The sequence below is a fragment of the Leishmania panamensis genome (genome assembly GCF_000755165.1).
Source record: "Leishmania panamensis strain MHOM/PA/94/PSC-1 chromosome 30 sequence".
In the NCBI taxonomy this organism is placed as follows: Eukaryota; Euglenozoa; class Kinetoplastea; order Trypanosomatida; family Trypanosomatidae; genus Leishmania; species Leishmania panamensis.
In genome coordinates this window covers 168284-188481 of record NC_025877.1, presented here as the reverse complement: position 1 = coordinate 188481, position 20198 = coordinate 168284, and the positions used below count along the sequence as shown (strand labels likewise).

The following is a 20198-nucleotide window of genomic DNA, read 5'->3' as shown; positions in this document are numbered from 1 at the left end:
CGAAAAGGGGAATCACTGAGTGACATGTTCTGCTGAGCACCTCTCGCCGCGGGGTAGCAGGCATGTATCTGGCGCCCTTCGCAAGCGGGCAACAACGAAGTTGCTCTGCTAACGCTAGGGGAGGAGGTGGTGGTGGCGGCTGACTGTGAGTACTCTAGCGCTCTCGACAAGACGGCAATGTGGTGTGTGCCTGCCGTCTTTGAAGCATCTCGTCCTGAAAAGCGGGGAAGCGGAGCTGCACACCCCCATGCATACTCGTGCACTGTGATGTGGGTGCTGTTTGCGTGTGTTTAGCTCTATGGTCCTCAATACCTACCACTCGAAGGGAGGATGGGCAGACGTGTGTGGAGTGGTAGGCACAGCGCATCTCTGCCCGCATACCCTCTCTCCTCTACGGACAACGTCTGTAGATGTCCCCTTGCGCTGCTTGCGTCTCTCGCTACGTGTTTTCAGCTTCTCTTGTTCTTACTTGCTGCATCTCCCTCTCTCTTTCCTTTCTTCTTCCAGTGCCCATACACCAGGCCCTCTTCCCATTAAAACGAAGGAACGCGTCGACGGTGCTGGTGTGACGCGGCTGTATACAGGGGCTGGCTTCATTGCGTGCTTAGCACCGCGTCTATGCGCAATCAGGCCCTTCTCACTACTGGTGCTGCTTTTCGATTCCATCAGCATGGCAAAGTCGAAGAAGGAGAAAAAGGCGACTCGCCGTGAGCGCGAGGAGCAGCTGAAGAAAATTAGTCAGAAAATACAAGACAGGATTCTGCTGGCTGAGGCGGCGGCCGCGGAGAGTGATACCGAGGAGATTGCATACACGCTGCCCCCTACCCCTGCGGAGTTGAGAGCGGAACAAGAAGAGCAGCAGCGCCAGCAAGCCGCGAGCGTGGCGGAGGCCGAGAAGAGAGCAGCCGCAGCGGCTGCCCGCGCGGAGAAGGATGAAGAGGATCGAGTTGTGCTACCGTCTTTGGATGGGAGTGAGGGCGGCGGGAAGGGTCGCCAGCACTCCTCCTCCGTCCTCGCCGGTCGCAAACACCACAAGATGACGTGGGAGGAGCTGAAGGTGCGGGCGGCGGAGCTGTACGGCCCCGAGACTACGGAGCTGGTCGATCAGCATGACGGCAATGCTGCTGACCCCCTCTTCACTGTGCGCATGAAGATGGAGCCGCACACGGTGCCGGTGCCGCGCCACTGGCACCTGCAGCGAACCTTCCTCTCTCGTCAGGCGGACCGCGAAGAGGCGGTAGGCATTGTGCCAGCAGAGGTTGCTGCCCTCGGTATCGAGAGGATTCGCGCCGCAAAGGATAAGATGGCGAATCCGAACCAGGTCGCCTTCATCTCGTGCTTCATGACAGGCACGCCTCTGCAGCGCAAGACGTACAACATCGAGCTGAGTCGGTGCGGGGATGTGTTCTACGAGGGTAAGTGGCGGCCCAAGACACATCACACACCGGGCGTCCTGTCGAAGCGACTGCGACAGGCACTCGGAATCGGTCCGACAGCGCCACCACCGTGGTTGTACAGCATGCAAACGATGCGCCGCCTTCCTCCCGCGTACCCAGACCTGCGCATACCTGGACTGAACGCCCCCATCCCTGCTGGTGGGCAGTGGGGCTTAGGAGAGGGCCAGTGGGGTGAGCCCCCGCGCGCGGAGGACAACTCCTTCCTCTTTCCAGGTGTCATGGACGAGGCCGCTGCCGCCGGCTCCACCCAGGCCGATCTGTGCTGGGGCACGGTTCCCCCCCTTCTCAGATCACACGAGGAGTCGTCAACTGCTGCCGGTGCATCTTCGTCCAGCGCTGCACCTGCCGCTCCTGCCACGGTGGCCCAGCAGGCCTCGCTGCGCCCCGCGCCGGCTGCTGGCCGGCCTGTCATCACCCCCGTGCCCTTTCAGCCACAGGCCTATGTCCCGCAGCAAGCAATCCCCGCAGCGTGCGTCACGCCGCAGGAGTACGTGCAGGTGCAGGACAACACGACCAACTCCACCGTCGCTGTGGGGTACGTGATGATGCCAAAGAATGGGGTGCAGTCGCAGACACCGCAGTCACCACCGTCGCGGTACCCACGCCCGCCGGGTTCCTGAGTGCATATTGCTGAGGTGTCGAGGAGCGCAGTCAGTGCACCCTTTTTTTTGTCTTGTGGCTTCCATGGACGTCTTCCGTCGACCCGTGCCTGTCTGTGAGTTGAGGTTCTGTAATGATCATGCGAATGAAGGCAGCTACAACATCAGCAAGGTCCCGCCTCCTTCGAATCATGAGGCTGCGTAGGGAGTGCGCCAACGTCTGCATGCGCATACTCGTGTGGCCTGCGTGCACTCCGCAATCATGTGCAATTCCCCTCGATGCACTTCTCTCTCGTACATGCCACCCTCCGCCAAAGGATGCACACACGCACGCATCCGCTCACCGACACGCCGTTCCTTACTGTCCTTTCTCCCCTCTACGCCATATACATGCACTTATAGCACGCGCACCCACGCTACACTTCTTTCCTCCGCCGTCTCCTCTTCTCCTCTACCAAGGGACCCTCCGAACCAAGCATAACAGCCACAGCACTCACGTCTAACACGTGCCTCATCTCTCATTATTGTTACTGCATTTCTGTACCAACACTTTCCATCCCCAAACGCGCAGACACGCACCAGTCATGCCGAGCAACAAGGACATCTACACGTTTCAGTATGGCGAGCTGAAGAAGGGCCAGATATACGCGCTGGCTATGGCAAGAGTGACAGACAACTTCGTGCACTCCAGCTTCCACGACTCCCCCAACTACGAGAGACTGCTCCTCTCCATCTTCGAGCACATCTCCAAGGATCCATCGATGGACGACAAGATGCTACAAGCCCTTGAGAACGCGTTAATGGCGAGGCAAAACGCCGTCCTCAAGGAGGCACGCGAGAGTGACAAGGATCGCAAGAAGTTTATCTTCGAGAAGCGCCCCACTGGGGGCGATCCCAACGAGGGCAGCGATAGCGACCCTGAGGAGGTGACCGAGGAGCTGGGAGCCCGAAAGGCGGCGCAGGAGGCGGAGGAGAAGCGCAAGGAGCAGGAGTGGACCAAGGCACAGGAGCGCTACGCTGCGCTCCAGCAGCAGAAGCTGGATAACGAGGAACGCCTGCGTGCTCAGGCCCGACAGGTCGACATCGATGCCTTCGAGCGCCAGCTCAAGAGCCGTGGTGCCGTGCTTGTCGACTCTGGCCTGCCTGTAAAGAAGAGGGCTGGTAAGGGCGGTGCCAAGGCGGGTCAGCTGTCAGCCGAAGAGGTAGCAAAGATGAAGGAGGAGGTGGTGCTGGTCATGAAGGAAAAGGAACGCCTTGATACGGTGCTGCACACCAGCGATGAGGAGCTGCCGGCTGCTCTCGAGGAGGCGAAGAAGTCGTTGGCTGAGTACCAGAAGAAGGCTGCTGCTGCGATTGGTGAGTTGGCAGCGCCGACGAAGGAGATGAGCAAGGGTGAGGTGACGCAGCTGCATCAGAAGCTAACAAAGCAGACCATGGACAAGAACCGCCGGGCACTGCAGCTCAAGGCAATGGAGCCCAACCCACTGCGCGACGAGCTCGTCTCGGTGCTCGAGCAGCGTGATGTACTCGCTGTGAAGGTAGAGAGTGCAGAACACGCATGAAAAGAAGGAGGACGTGCTCAACTCAGAAGTAGTTTGCACAGGCTGCAGAGGGGCGCGAGGGGAAGATGCGACTCGCGTCCCTCACGCACACAGCGCGCCGCCCGCCGCCAGAGCCTTTAGCGAAACCAAGGACGACGCATGAATGCACGTGGGTCAGAGGGGTGGGTGGCGGGGAGATACAGGGGTCGTTATCCACGGAGCCTCGCGCATACCCTCTCTCACTCACCAGACCGAGGAGGCAGCCTCCACTTAGGTTGAGAAAAGAAGTCCGTGCAGGTAAGACAGCGAGAAGAGAGAGCGGGCGGACGCGTGCATGCGACCTGTGCAATACCTCCTCCCCACTCCACTGTCGCCTCGTATGCCCACACCGCCTTTCCCAGTGCATTGTGTAACAACATTATTCTAATAAAGCAACCGTAGCACGCTGTCTGCCAAGGGGCACCCTCCTCCCCCCCCCCCCCCCACAAGCACACCCCTCGTATACGTGTGCCTAACTGCGGACCTTTTTGTACTTCTGTGCGCGTGAGTGTGGACTGCTTTGATGCAGAATGACAAGCACGGAAGAGGGAAAACAGACCAAAAAAAAAAATGGCGTCATGCCTACTGCAATGAAGGCTTCTAAACTGCTGTGCTGTCGTTTTCCACCTGCGCACTTCTTCGGCAAGCGGCGAAGGGGTGCGCCGTTGCCCCCCTCCCCCCCCTGTGTATCCACTTCTGTTGGTGCGCTGAGGCGGCTGTGGTACGGTGCGGCGCACCTCGAAAAAGAACGAAGAGGTGCCCCAATGTGTTGCGAATCATCGCGCTCAAAGGCAGAGCGAAGGTTCTGTGCGCAGACTTCCAAGCACGCACCCAACCAGACACAGATGTGCCCCGTCCCACTTAAATGTAGGTGTGTGTGCACGTCTCATGCGCCGTTCACTTTTCTGCCGCCCCTTTATTTCACCATTTTCGTTTGGTCATCTCTGCCGCTTCTCTGCTCAACATTCCGCTCTCTGTTTTTTTTTTTCTCTCCCCCGTACACTTCTCGCTGTTGCATGGGAAGCGACTACAAGGCCCTGCTTGAATCACGTTCCTCCGCCGCCTCCCTCCTTCCCTTCTCTCTCTCTCTACCTGTCCTCTTCACAAAATTTTTCCGCACAAACAAGCTCACGGACACATCCAACTCAACTTTCTTTTAGTTTCTCCTTCGTGTGTTTCCTGTGACTTGCTCGTGTGCTAGAGTGAGGGCAAACGCAGAGACACACACACACACAAACGAAGCCACACACTCACTCAGTCGCCAGCCTCTTGCTTGGCTCGCATGCTGCGTAACCCCCTTGTCGATCTGGTACGTGCCCCCCTCTCCTTGTAAAACATTGGCATACCCACACCCCAAGTAGCCGATAAAAGACAGCGTAGGTGAGTGCATACGCTGGCCTCTCGGCGCTCGAGGCGTAATCAAGGCTGCTTTCTGCGTTGCTTTTTTCTATACGCACGTGTGCCTGGTCTCGCCTCGTTTGCTTCTCTGCTGTTGTTCTCGTTTCTGGCTCTTTTCTTGTGTCTCTCCCTCTGTGCAGGCGTGCGAGGCTCTCTCGGACTGTCTCTGGCTGTGGTAGGCTGGCTTGTGCGTTGTGACGGAGAGGGAAATCGCAGAGTGACGTTTGCAAAGGGGGTCAGGGCGCCTGCGTCTTTTCCTTCCCCATATCCGTCTTTCGCATTCCCTCTGTGTGTGACTCCCCCTCTCTCGCGCGCCTGAGCTGTGGCGCGGCTGTTTCTTTTGTGCTTTCTGTCGTGTCACACGGGCCACCTCTACACCCCGGGCACGTATTTCGAAAGCTGTGCTGCGCTCAGCTGCCTCCTCTTCTTCTTCCTCTTTTGTTTCTGTTTGTTCGGTTCCTTATCGGATCAGTTGAGGCCTGCGCTGCGGTGGCGGCGAGCTTCTGTTTTTTTCTTATTCTCGTGTGCGGATCGTCTCCGACCAGACTCGACCGTTGACGGTGAGCGGGTAGTACGTGAAAGGAAAGAGAGTCTTCGATACAAGAAGCGGGGGGAAACAACAGCCGTGTGCCTCTCTGGTGCATTGCTCAGCTTCACCCCTCCACCCCCGTGTACTCTTTGGGGGGGGGTTGCGCCTCTCTGTTATTGACGTCTTTGTAACTTCTCCCCCCCTTATCTGCGTTTCTACGCACTGCGTGTGTGTGTGTGTGTGTTTTGCAGTTTTATTGGTGGGGGACTGTGTGTACCCTCGTCGTTATCGCTTGACCTCTGGAACTTTCGCCGCCCACACCGCACCCATCAGCAGACGCCGCCTGCGACTGCGGCAACAACCTCTGCAACACCAGAGGGTCTATTATCACTTGTGTGGCTGCTCTCGTGCGTAGGGAACGGGGAGCAAGCAAGCAAGCAAACGCATAAAAGAAAAGGGAGTAAGTAGGCGTGCAGTTCTGTGCTCGTGCGTGTGCCGTATTGCACATCTCTAGCCAACCTCTTTCGCAGACCTCTTCCTTGCGGAGCTTATTTTAGTAAGCGAAAGAGTTGCACCACTTCATCATCATGTCGAGCGGGTACGTTGCTGTGACGGTCATCTTCTTCGTGCTGGCCTTCGGGGTTTGCCTGCTCGTCTACCGTTACTACACAAAGGAGTCCATTAAGCGGATGCCAATTGCCTGCGCTGTGTGGCACGTGATCGCGCTGTACGTGTGCATGCTACCCTTCCCCCTGCTGGTTGTGGATGTCGATGCCTCGTTGGCAGCTCAGAACGACCCCAGCCAGAAGCAGAACTGGATGCGGCCCATCTGGATCACTATCTTCGCTGTGACATACTTCTGCGCGTGGGTGTCTCTGCCGTTGGCGCAGATGTACACGGAGGTAGGCGAGTTCACTGTGAAGGGCCGGCTTCTGCACTCCATCAAGATGAACCTTATTCTATACGCCGTCATCATTGCCATTATACTCGTGGCGCTGTGCTACTTTGTTATCATAACGGACTCCTACAGATCCGTCTCGAATGTCATGAAGGTCGTCATCTCGCTCGCCAACGCGTGGGGCCTGCTGATCTTGACGCTGTTCATGCCGGCTGGCCTGGTCGGGGTGCCGCGTATGCTGTGGCGCTACGCCGACGCGAAGCGGCTGCTGTGCAGCCAGCTGTACGAGGCCACCGACATTCAGGAGAACCTCGACTTTGCTGCGATGGACTTGGCAGCCATAAAGGCAGAACTCATCAGCATTGACCCCCAAGTCTCGGAGGAGGACCGCCCTCACCTCGCCTTTATGTTGGAGCTCATCTCTGCCGCCGACCGGGAGATTCCCATGTACCACATGGCTGCCCTGCGCGTCAAGGCAGTGCCGTCAGCGGACCGCAACGATGTCTCGCTCCTTCACCTCGAGACACTGAATCAACGGCTCAAGAAGGCGATAAAGATTGTGAACCGTGCCAACTACCGCTGGAACTCGACAGTGCGCAAGTGCGGCTCGCTGGATCAGATTGTGCGTGGAGTCAAAGGCACCAACAACCCCCTGAAGAGGATGTGGTTCCCAATTCGGCAGTACGTCTACTACACCTGTTGTTTTGTCTGCTCGGTGCTGACAATTTTCATCCTGTGGAGCGAACTGACGATGCCGCTGCGGGACTGGGCCGGCAAGCCGCTTGGTGTGATCGAACTCATGATGAAGAGCTCGATTCACTTCATCGGGTCTGTCGTTCTGCTCTTCTACATGGCCTACTGCGCCTACTGGGCCGCCTTTCAGTTTAAGGTCCATGACGTCTATGTGATCTACCCCAGCATTGCTGATAACGCATCGCTCTGCTTCAACGAGACCTTCCTGGTGCGCCTGCTGATGCCGCTGTGCTTCAACTTTCTGCTTATCTCCGGCCTCTCGTCCACTGCGAATGAGACGCGCGTGGACGTGGCCTACGGTCACGTTTACCGCAGCAACATGGACATTGGGCTCTTGTTTGGCTCCTACGTGAACAAGCTGCTGCCGCTCATGATTCCCTTCCTCGCCGCCACCGTTTTCTTCCAACTTACTCAGCAGATGTTGTCCATAGTTGGGATCGAGGTGCATAACCCGAATGACGTAGAGAATCCGGCGGTTCGGCAGCGCATCATCGATGGGAGGAAGCTGGTTGAGGCAGAGCTTGGGTACCAGCTGACCTCGCCATTTCTTCCAGGCGAAGGCGTTGACGAGGTGAAGTCACCAAGTGTGCCACCGAGGGCTGCAAGACCGGATCGCGACGGCGCTGCTGAGTCGGATGCGAAGCGTGGCCAACGCTATCGTGAATACCTCCAGAAGAAACGCGGTGGCACCGCCGGCGGTGCTGATGGTGGGTCAGAGATGATGAATTTCGGTAGTGCCGGGTCTGCTAGAGAAGAGGAGCCCTAAGCACTGTTAGCATCGACCTTTATGCTCGTGTATCTCGTCATGCCTTCTTGCTCTTTCCTTCCCACTCATCTGACTGAAGGACAGTACTGCCTGAGGTAGAGAGAGAGAGATGTGGTGCTCCTTCTAGACCCAGAACTCGCTTCCGAACACATGCATAAACGTTCTACGCAAGAAGATGCTTTCAGGGCGGGTGAGGCTGTGCACACTGTGAGTGTCCGCTGCTGTCGAGTGTTGGCCTCTCCTAATGATCTCTTGGTTTGTCTGTTGCCCGCGTGTTGTTCTTTGCTTTCCTCCTCCTAGCCGAATCTTTCGAGTGCGAGGGCGTGTGCTTGTCGTCCGTTGCGCAGCCTTCAGCACAATGGCGCTGTATCACTCTGCTTATTTTCTTTCCCCAGCCGTGTGTGTTTCTTTTTGGTTTAAAGGCACGTCTGGAGTAGTGGAAGAGAGAGAGATTGGGGAAGGAGAGCGGCGGCGAGCAGAGAATGGAGGTTTTAAGAGAGAGAGAGAGCGAGGGGACAAGGTACTGCATCACCACCGACAGTAGTTTAAAGCACGCATATCGCTCTCCTTGCTCTCTCTCTCTCTCTTAAGATTCCTCATTCTCTGTTCCCCTTCTCTTGTCACTCCTTCGAGAGCTCAGCTGATGATCAATTTTTCCAGTTTAACGCCTATCGCTTCGTTGCCACCCACCCGTCTTGCCCCGCCAGTCTGCCTGGCTTCTCTCTCACCATCCTTCCATGGCTAGCGGAAAGAAGTACCGGCATACACGCAACCACCAACTCAGTCACCGATCAATGCATCCAGGCACATATACATAAACACACACACACACATGTGCAACATTTTTCTCATGTAGACATCGGTGACATACACGTAGTATTCGCTGTGCTTCCGGGTCGAGAGGGAGCGGAAGGGAACGTGCTCCTTTTTTTCCACCACTTCAGCTGCACATTCAAGCCCGTTGCTCAGTGGGCGAACATCATTAGTGGATCACAGTAGGCACTCGAAGGCGTCAGGTAACTACCACGATGTGCTGCTGCTACTGCACCGAGAGAGACAGCAGGCACATTCTTGTCAGCCAACGCCTACATGTGCATGCACGTCTTTCTTTCTATATGCGTACCACCCTTCTTCCCCCACGGAGGCGCTTATCATGTCTGTCTCTACTTCCCCCTTCTCTTGCTTGCCTACTGTCCCTTTAACCTTCTCTCTCTCCCTCTCACCCTCATCTTCTCCCCTCCTATCCTCCCGCGCATTGCGGGGATTAGGACTGAGCCCCGTTGATACGAATGTCGAGCGATTTGGTGGACAAAGTCCCCCGAATGCAGTATGTGGATCGCCACGAGTTGCTTCGGTCTCTCCTGACGGCGGAGGAGTTCCAGGAGCGGAGACAGGAGCAGCTCAACTACAGCACTACCGTGTACGTGGGCAACTTGTCCTTCTACACGACGGAGGAGCAGCTGTACAGTCACTTCAGTCCTTGCGGACACATCCGTGATATCGTAATGGGTCTCAACGAGGCAACGCGGTGCCCATGCGGGTTCTGCTTTGTTGTGTTCGAGTCACAGGCGGCCGCAGTGCTGGCGGTGCAGGGACTCGACGGGTCGCTGCTGGACGACCGCGTTGTGTCCGTTAGCTGGGATGTAGGCTGTGACGGGAGTCGCCGCTGGGGCCGCGGCGCTCACGGCGGCCAAGTGGTGGACGGCATTCGCCAAAATCTCGACGAGGGTCGTGGCGGCCTGGGTGCCCTACGGCGCGACGCGCTGGGCGTGACTGCCTCGACTGCGGAGGAAGAGCTGGTTTCCTACGAGTGGGTGGCAGCCCCGCCGAAGCGCCGAGGAGCCACCACAAAGTAGCCTTTGCTCATGCATGTTTGCGTTATGTTGGGCTCCTCGACGACGATGCTTTGCGCTCAACATCGAAGCAACCTGCGTTGACAACTGCAGACTGTGGTCCCCTCACCCCCAGTGCAAATTTATGTCGGTTATGGCGTCCACTTACGAAGTCACCCGCACATGCACACGGTGACTGTGCAAGCGGGACTGCAGTCTTTTTTTTGGGTGCCCCTTGCGTGTCCTCTGTGCGGTGTAATGACATTGTTGTGCCTCTACGTTGGATGCTTCCCTCTTCCTTCTAAATGTTGCGAATGCGCAAACCTTTCCTCGTCAACCCCCCCCTCTCCCCCAATCCAGCAGACATGAGAGCATGCGCAGCGAAGCGAAAGAGGAAGGGGTGGAGGAGGTGTTGGGGCCTTCTCACCCCATCACTAATACTCCACCTTCTGCAGTGCAGGCCGAAGCTCAGACGTGCGCCGTTCTGCCCCTCCCCTCCCTTTTTTTTTCACTTCTCTGCGTAGCCTTTCGTGATGTTCTCTCTTTCTCCTTTCTCCTTTGGCTTGCCACGTCCACCACATCCGCTGCTGCCAACCGCCTCTTTCATTCCTCTTTGGTGGACCCATGCGCGACTCTGTCAGTGGCGGCGTGCGACTCTAGTCCTGGCTCTGCCTGCAGTGCACGCCTACGCAGACTGGCACACATGGGTGTACATGCAAAGGCAACCGCAACACATGTGGCTTCTCATTGTTCTTCTTGGATGTGCATTCCTGGCATCTCTGTGGCACGGCGTTGTGCACTACGTGCCCCTCGCACTGCGGTCGCCGCACCGAGGCCCCATGAAGGTTGGCGTGGTGCTGGGCTCTGGTGGACACACAAGTGAGATGCTGCGCGCCATTGCGGAGTTACCAGCTTCTTACTGGTTAAACACGCGTCCGTTCTACGTCGTGAGCACCACCGATCCACATTCGCGCAGCTTGGCCTCACAGCTGGAGCAGCAAGGCTTCGAGAGAGGCGCTATCGTGCACGCCATCCCACGCGCACGCGAGGTGGGTCAGAGCTACCTGACGTCGGTCGTCACCACACTCAAGGCGACCCTTGCGTGCTTTCGACTTGTCTGTACTGAGAGGCCGGACGTTTTGCTCACGAATGGTCCTGGCGTGTGCGTGCCTGTGATCGCGGCGGCCGTTGGCGTGGCATCGTGTGTGCCGTGGTGGTATGGGCGCCCTGCCATTGTCTACATGGAGTCCTTCACCTGCGTCTCGCACCCCTCCCTGACAGGGCGCTTGTTAGCGCCGTGGCTGGCGGACATCTTTACGGTGCACTGGCGTGCTCTGGAGAGAGTTGTGGCTCGGCGACGCCGCCGTGGAACGCTGGTGTACGTTGGATCTGAGGAAGTGCGTGCCACAGGCGACGCAGGACATCGCCTCCGGTCTCTTCCTGCCGAGCAGGAGGCGTACGCGCTGGTGACGGTGGGGTCGACAAAGTTCCCCTCGCTGGTGAAGGCAATGGTGCAGCCCCGCGTTTGCGCCGCCTTGCACCAGCACTTTGGCATCAAGCGTCTCTACGTGCAGCATGGCACCACTGAGGCGGTGGCACCCGCAGAGGCGACTCTCCTGTCCGAACCGCCAACAGTAGCTGGTGCCGATGCTTCTCATCCAACGAGGCGGTGGGACTGTGGGGGCCTCCTCGTGGAGGCCTTCCGGTACCGCCCTAACCTGGATGCCGTGATCCGTGGGGCCACCCTCGTCATTACCCACGCTGGTGCGGGCACCATCTTGGAGGGACTGCAGGCGCAGCGACCCTTGGTGGTAGTTCCGAATCGTCAGCTCATGTCCGACCACCAGCTGGAGCTCGCTGAGGTTCTTGCCGCCGGTGGCTTTCTCTTCTGCGTCCACGTTGCTGAGCTGACAGAGAGGTTGCCTTTGCTTGACCTGACAGCGCTTCGACCACACAGTGGCATGGATGCCGCACAGCTTCGGGAAGCGCTTCGACTGGTGCTGACGGGGCATTCTGGGAGCGGAGAGAGGGCGAGGTCAGAGTAGACGTGCGCGTGTGCGCTGCGCAATCACCCACAGCTGCTGCTGCCGCCGCCCATTGGTCTTCAATTCTGTTTGTGTGTGTGCGCGCCCAGCTGTCGATTTGATCCACGCCACCCTTCGCGCTGCTCTCATTCTCCCGTTCTCGGCAGGCATGTCTGACTCCCTTTGTTTCCAAGCTCCCAGTGTTTATCTGTGAGAGGCGACGAAAACCAAAAGACGCAAACTGCGCCACCGTACTGTCTGGCACGAGAGGGTCGCGCCTCGCACTTACCCATTACTTGCTGTGGGTGGGCGTGGCGCGCTGTAAGCGCAGCAGCGAGGAGCGGTGGTGCGCGCCGTTATCAACACGTACTCTAGCTCGTCTTAGGCACACATATACACAGACATAGGTGTACCTGTATGGGTTGCTCGAGCGGTTCACGGTGCACCGCAGCGCGACCTTCGCACTGCGATGTCTTGACTCTCTCTCTCTGATTGCTGCCCCTGTCGTTGCCGTCTTTCTGCCTCCTTCCTGCTTTGCCAAAAAATGGCCTTATGTTGGTGCGCACGTGATTTTTCATTATGTTCGTCTCCCTCTCTGCTGTGCGTGCTGAGAAGGGATACTTCCCTCTGCTGCGGTGCACTTCTTCTCACGGGCACTGGTTGCGCTACGTGAAAGACAACCAAAGCAAGTGCGTAGATCAACCTACTACCTAGCTGAACGAAGGGTGACACACACAGCGCGAGACTACGCACGAGAGTGAAAAGCCCATCGCGATACATCGCGATACACCGCGCCGCGCCGTCTGCGCTTTCCCAGCCGCTACAGACGCATACGCACAGGCAGGCGCATCACGGGCTGTAATGGATGCCGAGCGCACTGCGGTGCGCATCTTCGACCTGATCGATGCACGCCAGATCAGTCAGGCGGAGGGGGCGCTGGAGACGGCGCTGCAGAAGTTCCCTGATGACGACACCCTCCTCGCGGCTGAGGCGCTCGTCGTGATGCGCAGCGGCAACTACCACCTTGCAAAAACCAAGGCAATTGCCTTGAGCAGGAGGAACATCACGAAGCCGAAGGCCGTGAACGCGCTTGTACATGTCCTGCAAAATTGCTGCTGCTGGGACGCACTTGCATCCACGTACGAGCGCTTGAGAGCGTTGCAGAATGAGCGACAAATCTCTGAAAACCTAGTGCAGACGTACACCCGCATGGGTGCGTATGCAAAGGTTCAGCAAATAGCCATGCAGCTGTATCGACAGTACAGCGACCCCAAGTACCAAGTGTGGATGGTGCAGGCGATGCTGGCGCAGGTGCCGGCCGGCAGCTCCGACCACATGCTACTGAAGCTCTCAACAAAGCTACTGGACGCGGCCGTGCTGACAGAGAAAGGGCATGTTGTGCCGTCGACAGTGCAGACCTACGTCGACGTCCTCGCGCAACAGGGCCAGTACGCCACTGCCGTTGGCTTTCTGCTAAGTGAGCGCGCGGCAAAGATTGGTCTTCTCGCGACGCGGCTGGAGACGCTGGCACGGATGCTTCAGAAAGCGGGGCAGGTCTCGGCGGCGAATGCGGTGGCGCGACATCTCTGGAGTCAGGAGAGCGATAACTGGACTTCCTTCACCATCTACAAGGACACACTGGTGCCTGTCGCTGGCGTTGGCACCGACCAAGGGGGGAGTGCGACTTCTGTGTTGGAGGTGCTCGGTCCTGTACCAGAGATGCGCACCACGATCGACTGCACCATGGCACATCACTCACTGGAAGAGGCAGTGCAGCTCGCACGCCAGTTGCAAGAGCTGGAGGTGTCAAAGCATCCGAATAAGCATCGGCGTGGCTCCTACCTTGCGGAGCTGGACCTGCTGCACTCACTTCAGTCAACGTACATGCAGGCACGCGTGATGGCGTATGTGGAACGCTTCTACTCCAAGCCCAGCTGCTACCTTGACATCTCCACCTTCCTTACACCGGCGATCGCGGCGGGCGTGTACGAGTGGTCACGCTCTTCTGGTTCCGCGTCAGCGAGAGATGAGGTAGACAAGCACACGCGTCGTATTCTCGGCCTGCGGTGCCTTGTGGGATCGTGGGAGACGACCCCAGCCGCAGGCGAGGCTCGCGCGCTGTTCCATGAATGCGTGGAGGCCTACCAAAGCAGCAGACACCTCTCCGAGAGCCTTGCGTGGAGTGAGGAGGGATTGTGTGACGGGTACATCACCGTCGCCTTGAACATTGCCCTGCGCTGTCACTTCGCTGGCAAGGATTCTCCAGACTACTCATACCTCGTCGAGGGCCTCGACTTGATGAGCATCGTGGACCGCCGCATGAACAACCCAACGTGGCTCATCTACGCGGTGTGCTTTGCGAACCTGCTCGGCCTCACTGAGTGTGCGGCGCTGCATCAGCTCGCTTTCAAGAACGTCCAGCGTGACACGATGGCGCATTTGGGGTACTGGCCGCTGCTGACTGGGCTTGCACTGGAGGATGTTACGAACTGGGACGGCTGGGCAGAGGACTACTACAGCCTGCAGGAGAGAGACTGCAGCCTGCTGCGTGCCAAGGTGTTCAACTACACGTCTTGGCCAGCCATGCAGGATGTACATCGCTTCGAAGCGGCACAGGCCAACTCGCTCTATCGCTGGCAGTGCCCGGCCAACGCGTTCACTTCTGCGCTGTGTGGGTGCCAGACTCAGAAGGACGTGAACGAGACTTTAAAGACGCATGCCGAGGCGCTGTGGGCAGCGTGGGAGCGCCTGAGCGCCACTGGAGCAGCCGACACACTTATTGACAACACGGATTGGGTTGTCGCCAAGTCGATGGTGCTGGGCAACATCCACTCTACCACTGTCCAGCAGCTCACCGAGTCTCTCGTTTCCGTGCCGTCGCGGATGTGGCAAGTGCGCCGTAGCCGTCAGCTACTCGCCTCCATCTTCCTTCTGCACGACATGGCAGCTGTCAGCGCCCATCGCCACACCGCAGGCCAGGCGAGCAGGTCGCGCAAAGGAAAGAACTCGCACGCAGGCAGCGGTGCGGCTTCGACGGCAGACACCCCAGTCTTGTACAGTCCTCGCCTAGTCACCTCGTCTGTCTCGGTCGAGTACTTGCCTGCGGTGCAGCCGCTGGCCAGTGTGCTGCGCGCTTACGTGGACTCCCTCGGCGAAGCAGCACCTGAGACCGCGAACGCATCTGCGGAGCTGCGCACTTACCTCAAGTCTCTGGTCGCCGACTCAGAGTACAGTGCCGGTATCTTCGAAGCGTTCCTCTACCCACAGGCGTGCATCTTATCAGCCCTGTTGAGGATGACGCCTGCTGCAAAGCTGCCGGTAAAGCAGTGGGCCGCCGATGTGCGGGAGATACTGGAGGAGGCGCAGCACCGGTACGAGTCGCGCTTGTGGTCCACACTCGCCACCACAGTGGGGCAGACGCCTGCGCCTTCGGCGGACGTGGTGAGGAACATCACCCTGGTGCCAGACAGCTTCACAGCGAAGCTGGAGGCGGAAAAAGTGCACCGCATCGTTGGGTATGTGTCCAGTCTCAGGGCAGACATAGGTGCATATGTGCGTTGAGAGAGGGAGGGACGGTGACTGGTGATGAAATCCGGGGAGGAGGGCGACTGTTGTGAGCGGTGACAGGGAGACTGTCCCCCCTTCGCTCTTTTCAGCTCTGCTAGCTTGCACTCGCTCTTTCCTCTTCCTCTCGTTCTAGTGCCAGCGCCTGTTGTTGTCCTCTCTTACGCCCCTTTTTCTGTGTGGGCGGCGGCTGTCTTTGTGCGATGGCAAAGTGCATTGTTTATTCGTGCAGGATAATCTGAGGCTAACGGTGAATCGACGGAGCGTGTGGGTGGGTGGGCGGGCGGGTGAAGAGGGCGCCAAGGGAGGAGGGAGGCAGGACGCATACCTGACCAATCAGTTTCCCCTCCCCCTCTACCGACCTCCCATATCCAGCCACACACCCACACCGACACAAATAAAGTGCATTGACACACTGGCAACGACACATGCGTAAGCACGATGGTGCCGATACACAGGGGGGGGGGCATCACGCCACCCCCACCCCACACATGCAACCAGAGGCGTATCCGGTACAGAGCCGCAGTAGGCAGAGTGGCTCACACACGCCCTCGCCCACAGGCAGGTGCAGTGTTGACACGATCAGCGTAGTGTTGACTGAGTGCAGGCGTGCAAGTCGCATTGCGCTCTCTGTGACTGTGCCGTGACTCTTTTCTATATAACCGCCTCTCTTTCTCTTCTTCCTCCCTCGCATCCGCTCCGTGCACGCGCCTACTTGTCCACCACATTTTGCTCTTCAGTGGAACACACAAGACGCAGTTGTCTGAGCGGCGCAGTTCCGGCGCACATTGGGAGACGCAAGCACCTACCTCGCTCACGCTCTGGATCGCTGACTCACAGATGTACACCCGTGCCCACCCACAGACAAAGCGCAGAGACATGTGCGCCAACACCTCAGCGTCGGTACATGTGCCCACCGTGTGCGACTTGATGCGTGAGCAGCCTCGCAGCATCGGAACGTTCGCCTCTACGGAGCTGGAGGATGTCTACAATTACTCAGCGTACATGTCAGCGCTGGGCCATGCCACGACACCTTCCTCCGCCACGCGCAGTCTCGCCGACTTCCTCAACGACATCTTGTTCTCCTACACCGGGGTGCGGTCGTGGTCAGCCTTTCTGCACATCCAGCAGGAGGGGGCAGCGCTGCGGCGCCAGCTTGGCGACGGTGCCACCTTTGCGCACGAAGCTGTGCACCCGGTTCTATCGCCCGTTCTGAAGCAGTGGGCCGAGACACTTCGCACCCAGCAGGCTGCGCGTGTACGTGCCATTGGCGCCGACGAATCTCCGCACACTACCATAGTCGCGAGGGCTGCCGCTCCGCGCGGAGGGACGGCGACAGGTAAGCCACCCTTCAAATCTCAGTTGAGTGCCTCGGATGCTACCGCTGCTGTTACTACCATGCTGAATCGCAACGCAGCGAAGCACGACTCTTTTCTGACCGCCAGCGCCCCCGATGACCTCAATAGCTCCTCCTCGCTGATGGAGCGGGAGTTGGTGGTGGCGAACGCATGTGCGCGTCTCACAGCTGAGGAAGACGGCGTGTTACCTCTGTGGACGGACTTGAATCCGACGCAGCGCTGTGACCCGCTTGCGCTGCAGTGCTTGCGGACAGCTGTCGGCGCCTACTTCCTTGTGTTACTGCGCCTCGTTGACATTGCAGAGTCGCTGGCAGATCACTGGGGGCTTCTCTCGCCCAAGGAGCGGAAGAAGCTGCACCGTGCCATGACCTCCGAAAAGGCCGCGCACGTACCGGCTGACTTTCTTTTCTCCATTTTCACGGAGCTAAACGCGTCAGAGGGGCGTCTGAGCAACGCTGTTGCGGATCTCTGCAAGTGCACGCGGCTGGAGGTGATTAGGCTCAACAGTAACGCAGCACTGACGGAGCTGAACGTACTGCCGCCTCACTGCCGCGTCGTAATCGTGTGCGGCTGCAGCCTTGATTGCTTTCTCGAGGCGACGCGTCCGTCACCGCCTTTGCCGCCCTCAGCTACGCCGCCTGCCGTATACGCGTCGTTGACGACACTGGGGCTCGCCTATAACCGCCTGCGGCACCTGCACTTTGTACAGCAGCTTCCCTCGTTGCGTGTTTTGAACATGTCCTTCAACTACGTGAGTGATTTGGAGGCTGCAGTGCAGGATGTCGCCGCGCAGGGGTCACTGACGGAAGTGACGCTGCAGGGCAACCCTATCTCGCTTCTGGACGTTTACCGCACTCTTGTGGTGCGTGGCTGCGTGCACCTCGACAGCCTCGACGGCGTCGCCGTCACAGGGGAGGAGAGAGCCTTGGGCCGCCCGACCCTCGATGATGGGGACGCCGCTGCGGAGCACTCGCCGGGGAGACCTGTGCTCGACAGTTTTCCTGCCAGTGCTGCGACGCTGCCTAGCATTCGGGGGCGGCATCGATTGAGTGTGAGCACCTCGCCGACCCAGTCTTCGCAGCTGCACAACTCGTTGAGACGAGGCTGCTCGACCCTCGGAGTCCCTCAGCTCTCCACATTGTATTCGGTAGTGACCACGGAGGCCTCGCGGCAACCTGTGTCAGATGAGGTACTGCGAACAACCGTGGCGGCGGAGCTGGGTCTGGTCACGGTGAAAGGTCTGAGCAGTCTCCAACCCGTCTCACAGTCGTGCGCGGCTGATAGTTTGCTGCCCTCCTCCGACTTCTTACTTGAGCTAGCAGGTGTAGACAAATCGGTGCAGGCATTAGAGTCCAGTGACGGTCGCGCCACGCCTACACAGGTGGGCTCCCTCCTCACGTCATCGCTGAGTTCCTCCATTTTCTCTCTGCAGGGGAGCGGCAGCCGCAAGGGCCGCCACCACAGTGGGACCGCTGGGGATAGCGGCGGCAGATCCGCCTCTACCAACAGCAACTCTGCAGGTGGAAAGCGAGCCTTAACGCCGCTGTATGAGGTGTCGTCACGAGTGACAGTAGAAGGCTGCTGGGGTGATTCCAGTGTCTCCCGCAGCGGTGTGCCTCACGGCTACACAGATTGTGTGCGTGTTGCTGTGGAGGTATGTCTCGAGTCACCTGTACCCTTATCCACGCATCACACGGGTCGGCATACCGGTGCACCTGGCGCACCACCACTGCGTGTGTCCTCTGCCGCATTGGGTAAGCAGCGCAGGACTGGTGGAGTCGCGGCTGCCGCCAACGGAGCAACTTCGCCACCACCCATACTCGACCCTTACATTCCGGCCCGTGTCGCGGCGGGGGCCGGAGGCGGCGGCGGAGCTACATGCTTGGTGAGCTTCCCCCTCACGGAGGTCCTCGTCTGCGCTCTGCAGCAGCCGGTAGTGCTGCGCGTCATCGTGGAGGACACATTCCGGTACTCAGAGGCTGAGGTTGCACTGTGTGCACAACTGGACGCGGCTGCGTCGAACGCGGCTCGCGGCGGGCCGGCAAGTCGAAACAGTGCTACTATGCGGCCTGCACCTGGAGAGCTTCCATCGCACGCAGCCCTCTCCTCTCTCTCCTCGCCGCAGGAAGCACCACCGTCGGGAACGCCAAGCCACCGCAATAGCGAAGATGCCGAGGAAGAGTCAGTGATGCACCTGCGCTGCGAGCTCGGGGTGATAACGCTGGACCCTCGAGGCCTCTTTTCGATGGAGGTCGGCGGCGATTCGGCAACGTCCACGGTGGCGCCTTGCTGTCCCACACCGCTTCCCAGCTGCCGCGTGCTGTATGTGCACGATGCTGCGCTCGAAAAAGATGCACACGCGCTGAAGAGCGTAGAGCGTGAGGTGCAGCAGCGGCAGTGTCGTCTCCGTGAGGCTCTTGCGAGCTACTCGCACATGCACCGCCAGTACAGAGAAGCAAGCCGCAAAGGCCTGGAAAGTCCTGAGGGGCTCTCTTCGGCCCTGTTAGCAGGAGTCGGTAAGGACAGTGCCGCCACCGGTATGGCGTTACCGCAGTCCAACAAGCGGCGCGTCTCTGTGGCGGCGACCGCCCCTCCTTCGTCGGTGTCGATCTTATCCACGCCGTCGACCAAGAGTCTAGCCCGTTCTCGCCGCACCAGTTCGGCGGCCCCACCTGCCAGCGCATCACAGTTGCAGGGCCTCTATGCAGGCCTCAAGGCTCAGCAGTTACTCGTGGCCCAGCGAGCTGTACGTGTGCTGGCGCTGCGGACACGGCTGGCCGAGCTCCACGGCGCGTCTCTCTCTGTCAGCGCTCGGTTTTGCGTCGGACGTGGCGCGACGCCGCCGCCGTCGACCGTCGCCGATGCCGCGTTAGACGCGTTGCGCCACTGCCAAGAGACACCCGCGGTCCGCAAATCGCGTCAGCAGGGCACCAAAGGAAGTCGCCGCTAGGCAGTGGAATGACAGTCCCACTAGCGGTGGCATCGGCACGAGTTCTTTGGTGTGTGGTCGCGCCGTTGCTCCCCCCTCTTTTCTTCTCGATGTACAGCTGTACGCGGGTTGTGTCACGGTGGACGCACCCAACACGTATTTCCTTGCTTCTTTTTCTTCCCTTCTATCCCAGTTTATACGCTCACTCGCCCATTTAGGGCCACCGCCACCACCCCCTCCCACCTCTCTTTTCCTTCCTCCGAGTCTGGCGACTCCTGTGGCCCCCTCCCACCCGCTCTTCGCGATGTCTAGCCGCTGTTCTTCTGCCTCGTTTCACACTTCCCCCCTTTTCTCCTCTCGCACGCTCCCCTCCCCCGTTTGCAAATGTGAATGCGCTTGTCCGGGTGGAAGCCAACGTGTGCGAGCGAGCGAGTGGAGGCGATTTCTCCGGATTGAGGGTGCTGGCCGCACGAATGGTGGTCACGTGCACACGCGAACTCCCACACAACAG

General features: G+C 59.0%; 7 protein-coding genes across 7 annotated transcripts; all 7 read left to right on the top strand.

Moving 5' to 3' along the window:
* Nucleotides 1-670: 670 nt before the first annotated feature.
* LPMP_300590 (spliceosome-associated protein, putative) lies at nt 671-2077 on the top strand (the record flags this gene model as incomplete). The annotated part of the gene is made up of 1 exon (XM_010702792.1): nt 671-2077. One exon carries the CDS (start codon nt 671-673, stop codon nt 2075-2077), a length of 1407 nt encoding a protein of 468 aa, XP_010701094.1.
* Nucleotides 2078-2640: 563 nt separating this feature from the next.
* LPMP_300580 (hypothetical protein) lies at nt 2641-3618 on the top strand (the record flags this gene model as incomplete). The annotated part of the gene is made up of 1 exon (XM_010702791.1): nt 2641-3618. One exon carries the CDS (start codon nt 2641-2643, stop codon nt 3616-3618), a length of 978 nt encoding a protein of 325 aa, XP_010701093.1.
* Nucleotides 3619-6150: 2532 nt separating this feature from the next.
* Nucleotides 6151-7980, top strand: LPMP_300570 (hypothetical protein; the record flags this gene model as incomplete). Its single annotated transcript, XM_010702790.1, has 1 exon — nt 6151-7980. One exon carries the CDS (start codon nt 6151-6153, stop codon nt 7978-7980), a length of 1830 nt encoding a protein of 609 aa, XP_010701092.1.
* Nucleotides 7981-9269: 1289 nt separating this feature from the next.
* Nucleotides 9270-9836, top strand: LPMP_300560 (nuclear cap binding protein, putative; the record flags this gene model as incomplete). The annotated part of the gene is made up of 1 exon (XM_010702789.1): nt 9270-9836. One exon carries the CDS (start codon nt 9270-9272, stop codon nt 9834-9836), a length of 567 nt encoding a protein of 188 aa, XP_010701091.1.
* Nucleotides 9837-10546: 710 nt separating this feature from the next.
* On the top strand, nt 10547-11857 carry LPMP_300550 (glycosyltransferase family 28 protein, putative; the record flags this gene model as incomplete). The annotated part of the gene is made up of 1 exon (XM_010702788.1): nt 10547-11857. The coding sequence occupies one exon, from the start codon at nt 10547-10549 to the stop codon at nt 11855-11857; it is 1311 nt and encodes a 436-aa protein (XP_010701090.1).
* Nucleotides 11858-12697: 840 nt separating this feature from the next.
* Nucleotides 12698-15397, top strand: LPMP_300540 (hypothetical protein; the record flags this gene model as incomplete). Its single annotated transcript, XM_010702787.1, has 1 exon — nt 12698-15397. One exon carries the CDS (start codon nt 12698-12700, stop codon nt 15395-15397), a length of 2700 nt encoding a protein of 899 aa, XP_010701089.1.
* An 882-nt stretch (nt 15398-16279) lies between these two features.
* LPMP_300530 (hypothetical protein) lies at nt 16280-19708 on the top strand (the record flags this gene model as incomplete). Its single annotated transcript, XM_010702786.1, has 1 exon — nt 16280-19708. One exon carries the CDS (start codon nt 16280-16282, stop codon nt 19706-19708), a length of 3429 nt encoding a protein of 1142 aa, XP_010701088.1.
* Nucleotides 19709-20198: the final 490 nt, after the last annotated feature.